At 44.6% G+C, this 17,575-nt stretch overlaps 2 protein-coding genes across 2 annotated transcripts in view; one reads left to right on the forward strand and one right to left on the reverse strand.

Moving 5' to 3' along the window:
• The first annotated feature begins 561 nt into the window (after nucleotides 1-561).
• Nucleotides 562-6,120, forward strand: LOC121288990 (ankyrin repeat and SOCS box protein 17-like). Its single transcript, XM_041207851.1, has 3 exons — nucleotides 562-1,097; nucleotides 3,453-3,732; nucleotides 5,914-6,120. The coding sequence occupies exons 1-3, from the start codon at nucleotides 709-711 to the stop codon at nucleotides 6,118-6,120; spliced, it is 876 nt and encodes a 291-aa protein (XP_041063785.1). The 5' UTR covers nucleotides 562-708.
• A 9,701-nt stretch (nucleotides 6,121-15,821) lies between these two features.
• msh4 (mutS homolog 4) overlaps nucleotides 15,822-17,575 on the reverse strand; it is a 108,141-nt gene continuing 106,387 nt past the window's right edge. Inside the window, exon 20 of the mRNA XM_041207852.1 lies at nucleotides 15,822-15,998. Within this exon, the coding sequence (XP_041063786.1) occupies nucleotides 15,822-15,998 (177 nt within the window). The remainder of the gene's footprint in view (nucleotides 15,999-17,575) is intronic.

Raw genomic sequence — 17,575 nt, forward strand, 5'->3', positions numbered from 1 at the left:
TGTCACCACATGGACTGCAGCAGTTCAAAAAGGCAGCTCACCACCACCTTCTCAAGGGCAACTAGGGATGGGCAATAGATGCTGGCCTAGCTAGCAAAGCCCACCTCCCTTGAATGAATAAAAAGGTAGACATTAGAAATCTAATGCAAGAAACTCTATGCTCACCATGAAAAGGAATTACAAACAATTCACTGCTCAGAAACAGCCCCTTCAGTCTGACATATGTTGATGTTTTTTTCTCCCAAGCCTCCACCCACACCTCATCGAACCCCATTGGCATTTCCTTCTATTTCTTTCACCCTCATGTACATACTACCTTCCCCTAGAATACTATTCACCTCAGCTACTTCTAGTGGGAGTGAGTTTCACATTCTCACCACTCTCTGGGTAAAGAATTTTCTCCTGAATTCACTTAAGGATTTATTAGTGATAATCTTGCGGTTAAGGTCCTAGTTTTGCAGTCTCCCACAAGTGGAAAGATTTTCCCTGCATCTACCCTGTTAAACCCATTCATGAGTTTGAGGTGCTTTATGGTTTTAGTTCATCAGGTGACATCACAAAATGTCCTATGTCAAAATCCAGTTTACGTAACAAAGGAAGATGTCACAGTTGGTTTGAGGCTTTTTGTGAAGCCAGAGGGTCCCGTTACCTGCAGTGAGAGGAGACTCGGTGCTAAAACCCTACTTTCTGCGTGTGTTCTGGAGGGGCATGTCTGACGACGCTGAAAAGTGCTGTAAAGGGCTGGAATTGCGACAGACTCTGTTTGGAGAGCTGCTGGAGAAAGTGGCAGTCAAGAGGTTACTGGGTCCGGTGTACTGCAACTGGGAGCCACTCATTTACCACGCCTTGTCACATGTCCTCCGCCACGTCGATGCGCCGGGTTTCGATTCCCTCCTCTCTGATTACATCACCTTTGTCCACCGGCCCCGTGACAAGAGGAACCTCAGCTTCTACTTGGAGTTCACAGAGATCTGCATCAACACCATTCTGTACTGGCTGTTTGCCCGAAAGATCAGCCCCTTGCTGGTGCAAAAACTACTGGAGAGAACCGTCAGCTACCTGGGAGATAGGGGAAACCAGCTGGGATTGATCTTGAGGTAATTTACTGGGAACTGCTGAAAATCATTGTGTAAATTCCCATCTACATCTGATTGTGCTTTTGAATGTAGATCATTCATTGCCCTTTATTTTTAAATGACTTGCATTTATATTGTATCTAACATCTCAAAGTGCTTTATAGGCAACTGAGTACTTTATTGAAGTGCAGTCCCTGTTGTAATGTAGGAAATGCAGCAGCCAATTTACACACAGGAAGATCCCACAAATAGCAATGTGATAATGACCAGATAATCTGATTTTAGGGATGGTGGTTAAAGGGATAAATATTGGTCAGGACACCGGGGTAGAGCTCCCCTGCTCAAAATAACGGCGCTGGGATCTTTTACATCCACCTGAGGACAAATGGGACTTTGGTTTAACATTCTATCCTAAAATTGACCCTTCAGATACTACAGCACTCCCAGGTAACTGCACTAGAGCTCAGGTCTTTGTAATAGGACTTGAACCGACAGCCTTCTGACTGAGAAGCAAGAATGCCACTCACTGAGCCACAGCTGATACTTTCATGCACCAATCCACATCTGGCCATGATGATGATGCTGAGTGCGTATTAATTATATTTTACTGCATAATAGTTAACATATCGTGTTAATGATTACACTTCTGTGAAGCACTTCATTTTCCTGTGTTAAAGATGGTACATAAATGCAAGTTGCTGTTATTTTATTGATCCCCTGAATTTGCACAAAAAATATTGGCTTGCAGTTTTATTGTGGCTCAAAGTTTGGAGCATCGTAATAAAATAACCCACTGGAGCTATTCCAAACACAATTAATCCTCACAGTGGGAGACTGAAGTTGCTGTTTATTCTGAGAAGCTGAGAACATAGCTGTTGTTTTCACTTCCAGACAGCCTGTCTCCAGTTGGAATACTTCTGCCCAAGTGAGAGCTCTGTGGACACGTTCTTACAGGCCTAGACAGAGCATCTCTGCTGACAGCTGACAGCGGAGTTCAGGAAGGAAGTCATATACTCTGAGGGATCCTGCTCGCTCCTTTCCCCAGCACTCTTTAAACCAGAAGCAAAATCACAGAATGATACAGCACAGAAACAACCAGTCAGTCAGCCAGCACATCATGCCTGTGTTGGCTTCTTGAAAGAGCTATCAAATTAGTTCTTCCCTTGCTCTTTCCTCATAGCCCTCAATTTTTTCCTTTTGGAAGTATTTGTCCAATTCCCCTTTGGAAGTTATTATTGAAGCTGTTTCCACCGCCCTTCCAGGTATTGCATTCGAATGTTTATCACTGCATAAAAAATGTTTCTTCATGTCGCTCTGGTTCTTTTGCCATTCACCTTAAGTCTGTGTCTTCTGGTTATCCATCCATCTGCCATTGGAAACTGTTTCTCCTTATTTACTCCATCAAAACCCCTTAAATGCATCTACGCTAATCCCCTCAACCACTCCCTGTACTAGCAAGTTCCATATGCCCACCTGGGTAAAGAAGTTTCTCGTGAATTTACTATTGGATTATTAGTGATAATATTTTTGTAACCAAAGATTCTGGTTTCCCCCACAAGTAGAAACATCTTCTCCCTATCAAACCTTTCCTATGAAGCAGCACAACTGACATCTCTGCTGCCAATCAAAATGACAATGGAGTTCTGCCTCATATATACTTGTTGATGCATCAGTAATAAACTCTGGTCAGAAATTCAGAAGACCATGAACAGAACTCTTATAAGAAACCTGTACTGATCATGTTTCCTTTTTTACATGGTTTCCATAATCACAGTAAATGGTGTGATTTCAAAAGCAAATGAATGAACTATCATCGTCGTGTTCATTCATGCCTTGACCCAAAGCTCCAGAATTTCCTCCCTAAATCTCTCTGCCCTTCTTTAAGGTGCTTCTTAAAACTTACCTCTTTGACCAAACTTTTTGGTCATCTGTCCTAGTACCTCTTCATATGGCTTGGTGTCAAATTTTATGATAAGCACTCCTGTAAAGTGCTTGGGATATTTTGCTATGTTAAAGGTGCTTTAGAATGCAACCTGTTGTTTAGAGATGACCAGGAGTTTATAATAATGTCTGCAATTCAAGAATTCAAATAAGTCAATGAATAAAACTTGTATGATTAATAAGGAGGAATTATCTGCAGCATAATTTTACTTGGTTTTCAAAATGACAATAAATGTCATAATTTTAAGTGCAAGAACTATCATAACATTCAAAGATCTAAAACCATGTTAATCTGTGCATCAATGTCCAGTTGGGTCCTATGCATTTGAATAACGTGCATAATTTTTTTAAAAAATTGATAAAACAAATAAACTACAGTAGAACTTTTTAACGTCATTATTAAATGGGTTTCTGAATTTCCTGTTTGCGTTTCAGAACCTTCACACCAGTGTACAATCCAAGCCCATTGAGCGGCGTGACCCCTTTACACTTTGTAGCTCAAAACAGGCAGTCAGACATTCTGAAGATTTTACTCCAGTATGGGATACTAGAGAGGGAGGAAAGTCCCATGTCCACAATCCTCATCATTCTCTTCTACCCAACATCAGTAACAAGGGTGCATGACCTTGAGTCAGCACAAATAATAGAGGAGGCAAAACTGTGTCTCAGTTTATGCGTTAGAGTGATGTATCGAATACATGTCGCACAGATTAAGGTACGTTCTGCTGTGGCCATGCAAGATATATAAAGACTCGTTTTTTATTTGGAGTTAATATCTTTACTTTTTCACAGTCCAAAGGTCTCACTCCCTGTCTCTGTAATCCCCTCCAGCCCTATAATGGCCAAAATATCTTCATTTCTCCAATTCTTTCAAATGGCCAGTTTCCATTGTTCTGCCAGGTGCCTTCAGATGCCTAAGCACTGGAAATCTCTCCCTAAACCCCCTTCTCTCTCTCTCTCCTTCTTGAAGACACTCATTAAAGCCTACCTCTTTGACTAAACGTTTGGTCACCAGCCATTTTAATATCGCATGTCAAATTTTGCATGGTAACGCTCCAGCTAAACGCTTTGGAGCGTTTAACTACGTTGTAGGCACTATATAAATGTTGTTATTGGCCCGATGGTTCTTTCCTGTGCACCTAGAGAATGCTTAGTTTCTAGATGTAGAGGGAATTACATTGCCCAGGGAATTCTGGAGCTTCTCTAAAAAGAGTGGAGTGGGTAGCTAGGGGTGACAGCTATTGTGTTCTAATTGTGCAGAACTAATGGAGAACAAGGTCCCAACAGGACATCCCAACTCTTTTTCTGGGGACACTACATGGGTCTGTGTTGCAGGAAGCCTGCACTAACCCATCTTTTGACCAGAATTCCCAATCCAGACCGACTGAAACATTCTTTTCCAGTGAGGGGAGAGAGAGGGACATCAGGGCTGCATTCTTCAAGCTTCAAGTTTGATGATAGAATCTCAGTGTTCTACTGATGTACTTGGAAATCATGGAAGCTTACAGCTCCAAAGGTCATTCAGCCCCTCACGCCTGTGATGGTTCTGTCCAATTTAGTTCCGCACCCCAGCATTTCTCCCCCATAACCCTCCAAATGAGTCATCTTCAAATACATGTCCAAATACCTTCTAAAAATTCCTACACACTCTGATTTCACCTCCATTTCAGGTAGTGCGATCCAGCTTTTAACAATCCTGTGTTAAGAAATGTCTTATTTCTCCTCTATTTCTTTCGACCATGTTTTAGTTTTTAAAAAAATAGTGACTTCTGGTTAATGATCCGCTTGCCAGGAAAACAGTTCCTCTCTACCTATTGAAAAACCCCTCAACATTTTGAACACATTTATTTAATCTCCTCTTAACTGCCACAGCTCGAGGGAGAACAACACTAGCCTCTCCAGTCTCTCACAACTAAAGTCCCTCATCACTAATATCATTACCTTGGAAGGAACGGAGGGAGAAACTGAGCTTCATATCTGGAGGGAGGGGGATTTTTATTTTATTTGTTCATGGGATATCCACATTGCTGGCAAGGCTAACATTTATTGTCCATCTAATAGCCCTTGAAGATGATGAGCCGCCAGCTGCCGCCTTAAATTGCTGCAATTCTTATGATAAAGGTGCACCCACAGTGCTGTTGGGTCGGGGAAAAACATGGAGAGAGGGGAAACCCAGGTGCACAGAGAGAATAGCATGGGTGTCAGGTGAGGAATGGGTTGGGGGTCTTGCTGTGTTGCCCCTCGTGAGTGAACTGACTGGCGACATTGGTAAACATATGAATATACGAGTTAGGAGCAAGAGTAGGCCACTTGGCCCGTTGTGGTTTAAAACTTCGCCCCCTAGCCAGAGAGCAGAGAACGTCCAGTCTCAGAACCATTCCTCCAGCACAGTTCAATAAAAATTTGCACTTATGTGGTGCCTTTAACATAATAAAAGGTCCCACGGCACATGAGTGTAAATCAGCCCAAATTTGACACCAAATTACATAAGGAGTTCTTCGGGCAGATAACAAAAAGCTTGGCCAAGGACGATGTTTTAAGGAGGGCCTTTAAGAAGGAAAGAGAGGTTTAGGGGGCAAATTTCAGAACTGAAGAGTCCAGGCAGCTGAAGGCACGGCTGCCAGTGACTAAAATTAGAATTCCTCAAGATGCCAAAATTGGAGAAGCCCAGTGATCAGAGCTGGCTTTGGAGCTGAAGGAGATTCCAGAGATTGGGGTGGGGGTGGGAGGGATTTGAATACAAGGGAAATCATTTTAAAATCAAGGCATTATCAAACACCTTCAGGAAGAATGGGGAAGGAGAGCAAGTTGGTGGGAAAAGTTACAGAGAAGGATCAAGACTATAAAAGATAACGATACTAGTATAACACCACCCCCTTCTTGCTTCTGTTTGCAGGCGTGTATTAGTTTCAGACGGCAACCTGTAATTTCTAACTGGTTGGATTACATTCCTGTGACAAGATATCAAAAGCCGTGTGAGCTCCTTCATCTCTGCAGAATGTCTATTAGAAATTGCCTGCTAACCAACAGTAGGCTGCCTAGAGGAATATCCTTGCTGCCGCTACCCAAATCACTTCAGAATTACTTGAACTTGGAAAGATAAAAGGTGAAAAGATCTCCCTCCTCCCCACCTACCTCTCTCTCGGCTGCATGCCGGTTTTAACAGATTGGGGACAGGGACAACAGAGAAGAAGAAGAGAAAAAAAAACGATCCTTCAGGAAAGAAAAAAGAACCGATTCATTATTACAGCGTTTACATCGTGTTCTATCACTTCACGACATGCAATAAACTCAGAATTTCCAGCGATTTTTGCCGTTGTTTTATCGTTTCCCTTACCAACTGTTTAGAAAAGGTCTTCAAACTTTTCACAGAAACTGAGATACAGTTAAAATTCAAAAAGTGGATCATTTACAAATTAAATTTGTACCTAAGTTAAGCCCCTGATAAAACGGTGACCCAGAATTTGCTGGAGCGGGGCATCCTGTGGTGCACGCCCAGTTAGTTGGGACTTTTCGCTTCATTCCGCAGGAGTTCAAGAAGGCAGCACACTACTACCGTCTCAAGGGCAATTAGGGATGGGCAATAACACCCACATCCCAAGGGTGAATAAAAAAAATCCTTCAGCTCGAACAGAATTTGCACCACAACTTTCTGGAAGTGCGAGTTGATGATGGCATGGTGAGGGAATGATGAGACCAACAGTCTGTCTTCTTAACAAATGAGATTTAAACATTGACAAATTAAAAGAGGAAGGACTAAGGGTGTAGTACAGTAAAATCAGGGGCAGAAGGAGAAATATAGGACACAACAAGAGTGGATTGAGAGAAGGCAGAAAGGAATAGGAAAAAAAATTTCCAACAACAATTTATTACCTACAGCAATGAAACTCCAAGTTGCAATTGTTCTACTTCTGAGCCAGAGAGGTTGAGTAGCATGGCAGGAACATAAATCTCCTCATTAAAATGGGTGCTTAAGAGGCAGCCCTGATTTTCTTCAGTAACATAGAGACATGGTTGAGGGAGAGGCAGGATTGGCAGCTCAACATTCCGGGATATAGAATGCTCAGGCGAGACGGGGGATAAAAGAGGAGGCATTCCATTATTAGTTAAGGAGTCAATTAATGCAGTAAGGAGAGATGATATCTTAGAAGGGGAATTGAATGAAGCTTTGTGGTTAGAGCCTAGGAATAAAAAAATGGGCAGCCACATTGTTAGTTGTTTAGTATAGACCCCCGAGATAGTCAGCGGATAATTGAGGAGCAAATATGTGCACAATTTGTGGAGGTGCGTAAAAACAATAATAGGGTAATTATATTAGGCAATTTCAACTTTCTCAACATTAATTGGGATAGACATAGTGTTAAGGCCTTGGATAGAGTGGATTTCTTGAAATGTGTACAGGAGAACTTTTTAGGTCAATATGTAAAGGGTCCGACAAGGGATGGTGCATTGCTGCACCTAATTCTGGGGAATGAAGCCAGACAGGTGGCTGAGGTGGTGGTGGGAGAGCATTTTAGTGATAGCGACCACAACATAGTACAATTTAAGCTTGTTATGGACAAAGAAGTAGACAATTTGCAAAGAAATGTTTTGGATTGGGGGAGAGCAGATTTTAGTAAAATAAGGCAGGATCTGGCCCAGGTAGACTGGGAACAGCTGCTTGTGGGGAAATCTACAGAAGAGCAGTGGGGAGCGTTCAAAAAGGAAATGGGGAGGGTACAGGCTCAACGTGTTCCCTCTCGGGTGATAGAAAGGAGTAACAAGCCCAGAGAACCATGGATGACCAGAGATATTCAGGATACGATGAGAAGGAAAAGAGAGGCTTTTAGCAGGTACAAGGGGAGCAAATCAGCAGAGGCGTTAGCGGAGTACAGACAGTGCAGGGTGGAGCTTAAGAAAGCAATTAGGAGAGCAAAGAGGGGATATGAGAAAGCTCTGGCTGGGAAAAGTAGGGAAAATCCCAAGATATTCTATAGGTATATCAATGGGAAGAGAATAACCAGGGAAAAAGAAGGGACCAAGGGGGCAATCTATGGGTAGAGCCAGAGGACATCGCTCAATTGTTGAATGGATACTTCACATCTGTCTTCACCCAAGAGAATGAGGATGAAGGTATCGAACTCGGGGAGAGAGACTGTGAAGTTCTTAAGCAAATTGATGTAGGGAGTGACAAGGTATTGGAGGTGTTGGCAGGCTTAAAAGTGGACAAATCTGGTCCGGATGATTTATGCCCCAGACTGCTGAGGGAGGCAAGGGAGGAGATCTCAGGGGCTCTGACCCAAATTTTTAATTCTTCTCTGGCCACGGGGGAGGTGCCAGAGGACTGAAGAACAGCTAATGTGGTTCTGCTATTTAAGAAGGGTTGTAGAGATAAGCCAGGGAACTGCAGGCCAGTGAGTCTCACGTCAGTGGTAGGGAAACTATTGGAGAAAATTCTGAAGGAGAGAATCTATCTCCACTTGGAGAGGCAAGATTTGATCAGGCATAGTCAGCATGGCTTTGTCAGAGGGAGGTCATGCCTAACAAATTTGATTGAATGTTTTGAGGAGGTGACCAGGTGTGTAGATGAGGGTAGTGCAGTTGATGTAGTTTATATGGATTTCAGCAAAGCCTTTGACAAGGTCCCACATGGGAGACTTAAAAAGAGGGCAAATGCACAAGGGATACAGGATAATTTGATAAGGCGGATTCAAAATTGGCTTAGTTGTAGGAGACAGGGTGCGATGACAGAAGGATGCTTTAGTGACTGAAAGATGGTGTCCAGTGGCGTACCACTGAGATCCGTGCTGGGGCCCCTATTATTCGTCATTTATATAAACGACATAGATGACTATGTGGGGGGTAGGATTAAAAGCAAAAAACTGCAGATGCTGGAAATCCAAAGCAAAAACAAAAATAGCTGGAAAAACTCAGCAGGTCTGACAGCATCTGCGGAGAGGAACAGAGTTAATGTTTCGAGTCCGAATGACTCTTCATCAGAACTAAGGAAAAATAGGAAAGAGGTGAAATATAAGCTGGTTTAAGGACGGGTGGGACAGGTAGATCTGGATAGAGGGCCAGTGATAGGTGGAGATAGCCAAAAGGTGTCATAGACAAAAGGACAAAGAGGTGTTGACGGTGGTGATACTAGCTGAGATATATGCTAATGGTGACATTAAGGGTAGAAAGCAGGACGAGCAATGAACAGATAGCCCTAGTGGGGGTGGGGTGGGGGATGGGGTAAGGGATCAAAATAGTCTAAAAGGTAGAGATAAAACAATGGATGGAAATACATTTAAAAATAATGGAAATAGGCAGGAAAAGAAAAACATATATAAATTATTGGAAAAAGGGAGATCAGAAAGGGGGTGGGGTTGGAGGAGAGATTCATATCTAAAGTTGTTTTACTTAATATTTACAGCCGGAAGGCTGTAAAATGCCTAGTCAGAAGATGAGGTGCTGTTCATCCAGTTTGCGTTGAGCTCCACTGGAACACTGCAGCAGGCCAAGGTTCATTCCTTGTTTCAGTCCTACTCCGGCCCCCTCCCACAACTCTTTCTCCGGTACATCGATGACTGCTTTGGTGCTGCTTCATGCTCTCGTCTGAAGCTGCAAAAATTTATTAATTTTGCTTCCAATTTCCACCCCTCCATCATTTTCACATGGTTCTTCTCTGACACCTCCCTTCCCTTCCTTCACCTCTATCTCAATTTCTGGTGATAGACTGTGCACCAATATTCATTACAAGCCTACCGACTCGCACAGCTACCTTGACTACAGCTCCTCACACACCACCTACTGTAAGGACTCCATCCCAATCTCTCAGTTCCTTCGCCTCCAACACATCTGTTCTGATGATGCCACTTTCAAAAACAGTTCCTCTGACATGTCTTCCTTCTTCCTTAACTGAGGTTTTCCATCCACAGTGGTTGACAGGGCCCTCAACCGTGTCCGGCCCATCTCTCGCACATCCGCCTTCACACCTCCCTCTCCCACCCAGAACCACGATAGGGTCCCCCTTGTCCTCATTTATCACCCCACCAGCCTCCGCATTCAGAGGATCATCCTCCGCCATTTCCGCCATCTCCAGCATGATGCCATCACCAAACACATCTTCCCTTCACCCCCCTGTCGGCATTCCGCAGGGATGATTCCCTCCGGGACACCCTGGTCTACTCCTGCATCACCCCCTACACCTCAACCCCCTCCCACGGCACCTTCCCATGCAACCGCAGATGGTGCAACACCTGCCCCTTTACTTCCCCCCTCCTCACCGTCCAAGGGCCTAAACCCTTCTTTCAAGTGACTCAGCATTTCACTTGCACTTCCATCAATTTAGTCTACTGCATTCGCTGCTCCCAATGCGGTTTCCTCTACATTGGAAAGACCAAATGCAGACTGGGTGACCACTTTGCGGAACACCTTCAGTCTGTCTGCAAGCATGACCCAGACCTCCCTGTCGCTTGCCATTTCAACACACCACCCTGCTCTCATGCTCACAGGTCCATCCTTGGCCTGCTGCAAAGTTCCAGTGAAGCTCAACGCAAACTGGAGGAACAGCACCTCATCTTCTGACTAGACACTTTATAGCCTTCCGGACTGAATATTGAGTTCAACAACTTTAGATCATGAGCTCTCTCCTCCATCCCCACCCCCTTTCCGATCCCCCCTTTTCCAATAATTTAAATATATTTTTTCTTTTCCCACCTATTTCCATTATTTTTAAATGTATTTCCATCCGTTGTTTTATCTCTACCTTTTAGCCAATTTCGATCCCAGCCCCCACCCCACCCCCACTAGGGCTATCTGGTGCCTTGCTCATCCTGCTTTCTATCCTTAATGTCACCATTAGCACATATCTCAGCTAACATCACCACCGTCAACACCTTTGCCCTTTTGCCTTTGACATCTTTTGGCAATCTCCACCTATCACTGGCCCTCTATCCAGCTCTACCAGTCCCACCCCTCCTTAAACCAGCTTAATTTCACCTCTTTCCTATTTTTCCTTAGTTTTGATGAAGAGTCATTCAGACTCGAAACGTTAACTGTATTCCTCTCCGCAGATGCTGTCAGACCTGCTGAGTTTTTCCAGGTATTTTTGTTTTTGTGTGGGGGGTAGGATTCGTATGTTTGCGAATGACAAAAAGATTGGCCGGGTAGTTAACAGTGAGGTTGAGTGTCTAAGATATAGAAGATATAGATGGGATGGTCAAATGGGCAATAAGTGCCTGATGGAATTTAACCCTGAAAAGTGTGAGCTGATACACTTTGGAAGGAGTATTTTGACAAGGAAGTATTCAATGAACGGCATGACACTAGGAAGTTCTGAGGAACAAAGGGACCTTGGCGTGTGTGTCCATAGATCTCTGAAGGCAGAGGTGTATGTTAGTGGGGTGGTGAAAAAGGCATATGGGGCACTTGCCTTTATCAATCGAGGTATAGATTACAAAAGTAGGGAGGTCATGTTGGGAGTTGTCTAGAACCTTGGTGAGGCCACAGCTGGAGTACTGTGTGCAGTTCTGGTTGCTACATTATAGGAAGGATGTGATTGCACTGGAGGGGGTGCAGAGGAGAGTTACCAGGATGTTTCCTGGGATGAAACATTTAAGTTGTGAAGAGAGGTTGGATAAACTTGGGTTGTTTTCGTTGGAGCAGAGAAGACTGAGGGGCAACCTGATCTAACAGGTATACCGTTTGGATACTGTTGGGGGAGATGGTCTATCAGGGGAACCCAACAGTAGTAGCCAGAGCAGTGGCACCACGGCTGGCTCTGTTGTTCAGCAGCGGGGGGGGGGGCAGGGTCAAAGCACAGAAGAGCAGTTGTCATAGGGGACTCTATAGTCAGGGTGTCAGATAGGCACTTCTATGGTCATGAAAGAGACACCAGGATGGTATGTTGTCTTCCTGGTGCCAGGGTCCAGGATGTCTCTGATCGGGTACAGGACATTCTGAAGGGGGAGGGAGAACAGCCAGAGGTCGTGGTACACATTGGTACTGACAACATAGGCAGGAAGAGTGACGAGGTCCTGCAGCGGGAGTTCAGGGAGTTAGGCAGAAAGTTACAAAACAGGACCTCTAGGGTTGTAATCTCAGGATTGCTCCCTGTGCCATGTGCCAGTGAGGCTAGAAATAGGAAGATAGTGCAGCTAAACACGTGGCTGAACAGATGAACAGGAGGGAGAGTTTCTGATGTCTGGATCGTTGGGATCTCTTCCGGGGCAGGTGGGACCTGTACAAGAAGGACGGGTTGCATCTAAACCGGAGGGGCACCAATATCCTGCTGCGAGATTTGCTAGTGTCACTCGGGAGTGTTTAAACTAATATGGCAGGGGGCGGTGGGAAGGTCAGCAGGTGAAATAAATGACTGGGAACAAGTGAATATGGCCAGTAGGACTAAGAGGAAGAGCAGGCAGGGAGAAATTACTGAACACAGTGGGACTGGGGGTCTGAAATGCATTTGTTTCAATGCAAGAAGTATAACAGGCAAGGCAGATGAATTTAGAGCTTGGATTAGTACTTGGGACTATGATGTTATTGCTATTACAGAGACTTGGTTGAAGGATGGGCAGGATTGGCGAATAAACGTTCCAGGATTTAGATGTTTCAGGCAGGATAGAGAGGGATGTAGAAGAGGTGGGGGCGTTGCACTGCTGGTTAAGGAGAATATCACAGCTGTACGACAGGAGGACACCTTGGAAGGCTCATGCAATGAGGCAATATGGGTAGAGCTCCAGAATAGGAAGGGTGCAGTCACAATGTTGGGGGTTTACTATAGGCCTCCCAGTTGCCAGCGGGAGATTGAGGAACAGTTATGTAGGCAGATTTTGGAAAGATGTAAAAGCAATAGGGTTGTTGTGGTGGGTGATTTTAAGTTTCCCTATATTGACTGAGAATCACTTAGTGCTAGGGGTTTGGATGGTGCAGAATTTGCAAGGTGCATCCAGGAGGGCTTCCTGAGACAATACGTAGGTAGTCCAACTAGGGAAGGGGCAATACTGGACCTGGTATTAGGGAATGAACCCAGCCAGGTAGTCGAAGTTTCAGTAGGGGAGCATTTCGGGAAAATGACCATAATTCAGTTAGTTTCAAGGTACCGGTGGATAAGGATAACAGGAGTCCTCGGGTTAAGGTGCTTAATTGGGGGAAGGCTAATTATAACAATATTAGGCAGGAACTGAGGAACCTAGACTGGAGGCGGATGTTTGAGGGCAAATCAACAAATGACATGTGGGGCGCTTTCAAACGTCAGTTGGTAAGAATTCAGGACTGGCATGTTCCTGCTAGGATGAAGGATAAGTATGGCAAGTTTCAGGAACCTGGGATAACGAAGGATATTGTGAGATTAGTCAAAAAGAAAAGGGAAGCATTCATAAGGGCTAGAAGGCTGGGAACAGATGAAGCCCGTGGAGAATATAAAGAAAGTAGGAAGAAACTTAAGCAAGGAGTCAGGAGGGCTAAAAGGGGTCATGAAAAGTCATGGGCAACCAGGATTAAGGAAAATCTCAAGTACTTCTCATCAGTATTCACCACAGGGAAAGACTAAGCGGTTGATTTGTCTGGAGAAGAGTGTGTAAATAGCCTGGATCATGTTGAGATCAAAAAAGAGGTGTTAGGCGTCTTGAAGAATATTAAGGTGGATAAGTCCCCAAGGCCAGGTGGGATCTACCCCAGGGCACTGAGGGAGGTAAGGGAGGAGATTGCTGGGGCCTTGACAGAAATCTTTGTATCCTCACTGGCTATGGGTGAGGTCCCAGAGGACTGGAGAATGGCCAATGTTGTTCCATTGTTTAAGAAGGGTAGCAGGGATAATCCAGGAAATTATTGGCCGGTGAGCCTTACGTCAGTGGTAGGGAAATTATTGGAGAAGATTCTTCGTGACAGGATTTACTACCATTTGGAAACAAATGGGCGTATTAGTGAGAGGCAGCATGGTTTTGTGAAGGGGAGGTCATGTCTCACTAATTTGATCAAGTTTTTCGAGGAAGTGACAAAGATGATCGACGATGGAAGGGCAGTGGATGTTATCTACATGGATTTCAGTAAGGCCTTTGACAAGGTTCCTCATGGCAGACTGGTACAGAAGGTAAAGTTGCACAGGATCAAAGGTGAACTGGCAAGATGGATACAGAATTGGCTTGGTCATAGAAGACAGAGGGTAGCAGTGGAAAGGTGCTTTTCTGAATGGAGAGCTGTGACTAGCGGTGTTCCGCAGGGATCAGTGCTGGGACCTTTGCTGTTTGTAGTATATGTAAATGATTTGGAGGAAAATGTAACTGGACTAATTAGTAAGTTTGCAGACGACACTAAGGTTGGAGGAGTTGCAGATAGTGAAGAGGATTGTCAAAGGATACAATGGGTTATAGATCGGTTGGAGACTTGGGCAGAGAAATGGCAGATGGAGTTTAATCCAGACAAACGCAAGGTAATGCATTTTGGAAGGTCTAATACAGGCAGGAATTATTCAGTAAATGGTAGAACCCTTAAGTGCATCGACGGGCAGAGGGATCTGGGTGTATAGGTCCACAGGTCACTGAAAGTGGCAACGCAGGTGGATAAAGTAGTCAGGAAGGCATATGGCATGCTTGCCTTCATCGGCAGGGGTAATGAGTATAAAAGCTGGGAAGTCATGCTGCAGCTGTTTAGAACCTTGGTTAGGCCACACTTGGAATATTGCATGCAATTCTGGTCGCCACATTACCAGAAGGATATGGAGACGTTGGCGAGGGTGCAGAGGAGGTTTACGAGGATGCTGCCTGGTTTGGAGGTTATTAGCTATGAGGAGAGGTTGGAGAAACTCAGATTGTTCTCATTAGAGCGACGGAGACTGAGGGGCGACTTGATAGAAGTTTACAAAACTATGAGTGGCATGGACAGAGTAGATATAAGCTTTTTCCCAGGGTGGAAGAGTCAATTACTAGGGGACATAGATTTGAGGTGAAAGCAGAAAACTTTAAAGGAGATGTGCGGGGCAAGGTTTTTACGCAGAGGGTAGTGAGTGTCTGGAATTCGCTGCCAGAGGTGGTGGTGGAAGCGGGTACAAAAGTGGTGTTTAACAGTCAGCTTGACAAATACATGAATAGGATGGTAATAGGGGGATACGGACCCTGGAAGTGTAAAATGTTTTAGTTTGACAGGCAATATGATCAGCGCAGACTTGGAGGGCCGAAGGGCCTGTTCCTGTGCTGTACTTTTCTTTGTTCTTTGATCGAGGTGTACAAGATTATGAGGGGCATGGACAGGGTGGATCCCTTAATTGAAGGGTCAGTCACGAGGGGACACAAGTTCAAGGTGAGAGGCAGGAGGTTTAGGGGGGATGAGAGGAAAAACCTTTTTACCCAGAGGGTGGTGACAGTCTGGAATGCACTAGCAGGTTGGGTTGCCTCACATCCTTTAACAAGTACCTGGATGAGCACTTGGCATGTCATAACATTCAAGGCTATTGGCCAAGTGCTGGTAAATGGGATTAGGTAGGCAGGTCAGGTGTTGCTTACACATTGGTGCAGACTCGATGGGCCAAAGGGCCTCTTCTGCACTGTGCGATTCTGTGAAGTTTAATGGATAATTAATACACAAATGTAGCAACCTCCCTGTTAGTTTCACGAAGGGTGAGATGCCATTTTCACAAGGCGCAAATCATCCAGCAACTTCTGGTGATTCCTCTCTCCTTGCCACAAATCACTAAGCACTACACACATTCATAACACCTTTATTTTGGCAGCAAAGCATGGGCAATACTTTTTTCAAATGACAACTGTGCTTTGAAACATCATGTTATTAACGGCTCTACTGCTTGGAGCTAAATTGTTCTCAGAGGGAAGTATGTGTCTATGGAGGCTGCTGGGCTGTGAGGCAGTCTGCTTCATACCTTTTACGAAGGCCCATTAGATACATCCGCAAACGATCTGGATCCAGGCATGAGTTTCTAGCTGCCTGCACCAGTCTGGTGGCCAGCTGATGCATTGCTCTCTGCTGCAGAGACTCGGCAGTGTTCCTCTGTTTACACTGCAATTTAGCAAAAACCAATGAGTCAGATTTCTACCAAAGAATCACTAGGCAAACTTACGATATCTCCTATTATCTGAAAAACACACCAGCCTTCCTTAGTAGCTATGACTCAGTGGGCAGCAATCTCATCTCTGCATCAGAGGATCATGGATTTGACATCCACTCCAGAGTCTCGAACCCACAATCCAGCTTAGCGCTCCCAGTGCAGTACTAAGGGAACGCTACACTGTTGGAGGGACATGTGTTTCAGATGAGACATTAAACTGAGGCTCTGCATAAAAGAACCCATGGCACATTTTGAAGAAGGGAACTTCTCCCTGATGGCCTAGCCAATTTTTAACTCTCAACCAGCATCAAACAGATAATCTGGTCATTATCACATTGCTGTTTGTGGGACTTTGCTGTGCACAAATTGGCTGCTGTATTCCCTACATTACAACAGTGAGTGCGCTTCAAAAAGTACTTCATTGGCTGCAAAATGCTATGGGATGACCAGAGGTTGTGAAAGATGTTCTATAAACACAAAACTTTCTTTTCCTTTAAGCATGATTTCTGATGTCAGAGGAAGCAGGCCAGAGGTGAGGAAATTAGCAAGCACAAGACTTTTGGTCTCCAGAATATCAGAGGTTGCTAACCTTCCATGAATTAAATTTAATCTCGAGGATACTTCTGAGTAACACCCAGGAGAAAATCATAGGGACATTAACATTTTCTTTGAGCACTTTCATTTATAACTTGTAAAAATATTGGAGATGAGAAAATTAACAATCTGAAAAATCATTCTATCCCAGTAACAAAGAGATTGTTCACTTTTAGAAAGCGGGGCATCGCAAGGATAGACATTTTGGGAGACCATGGGGGAGTATAAGGGTGGGGCATCACTAGGAAAGGCCCAGCCATCTTTAGCTGCTTTATCAATGAACTTCCTTCCTTCATAAGGTCAGGAGTGGGGATGTTCGCCTGTGATTACACAATGTTCAGCACCATTCCTGACTCCTCAGATTCTGAAGCAGTCCATGTCCAAATGCAGGAAGACCTGGACAATATCCAGGCTTGGGCTGTCCAGCGGCAAGTAATCTTCATGCTGCACAAGTGCCAGGACATGACTATCTCCAACAAGAGAGAGAACCTAACCATCGATCACTGACATTCAATGGCATTACAATCGCTGAATCCCCCATGGTCAACATCCTGGGATTACCATTGACCAGAAATGAACTGGACTAGCCATATAAATACTGTGGCTACAAGGGCAGGTAGAGGCTGGGAATCCTGTGGCGAGTAACTCATCTCCTGACTTCCCAAAGCCTGTCCACCATCTACAAGGCAGAAGTCAGGAGTGTGATGGAATACTCTCCACTTGCTTGGATGAGTGCAGTTCCAACAACAGTCAAGAAATTTGACACCATCCAAAGCAGCCTGCTTGATTGGCATCCTTTCCACGAACATTCACTCCCTTCACAAGATGTACTGCAGAAACTCACCAAGGCTGCTTAGGCAGCACCTTCCAAACCCAGCACCACTGCCTAGAAGGACAAAGGCAGCATATCCATGGGATCACTGCCTCCTGGAAG

The sequence above is a fragment of the Carcharodon carcharias genome, chromosome 16, assembly GCF_017639515.1.
Source record: "Carcharodon carcharias isolate sCarCar2 chromosome 16, sCarCar2.pri, whole genome shotgun sequence".
Taxonomy (NCBI): Eukaryota; Metazoa; Chordata; class Chondrichthyes; order Lamniformes; family Lamnidae; genus Carcharodon; species Carcharodon carcharias.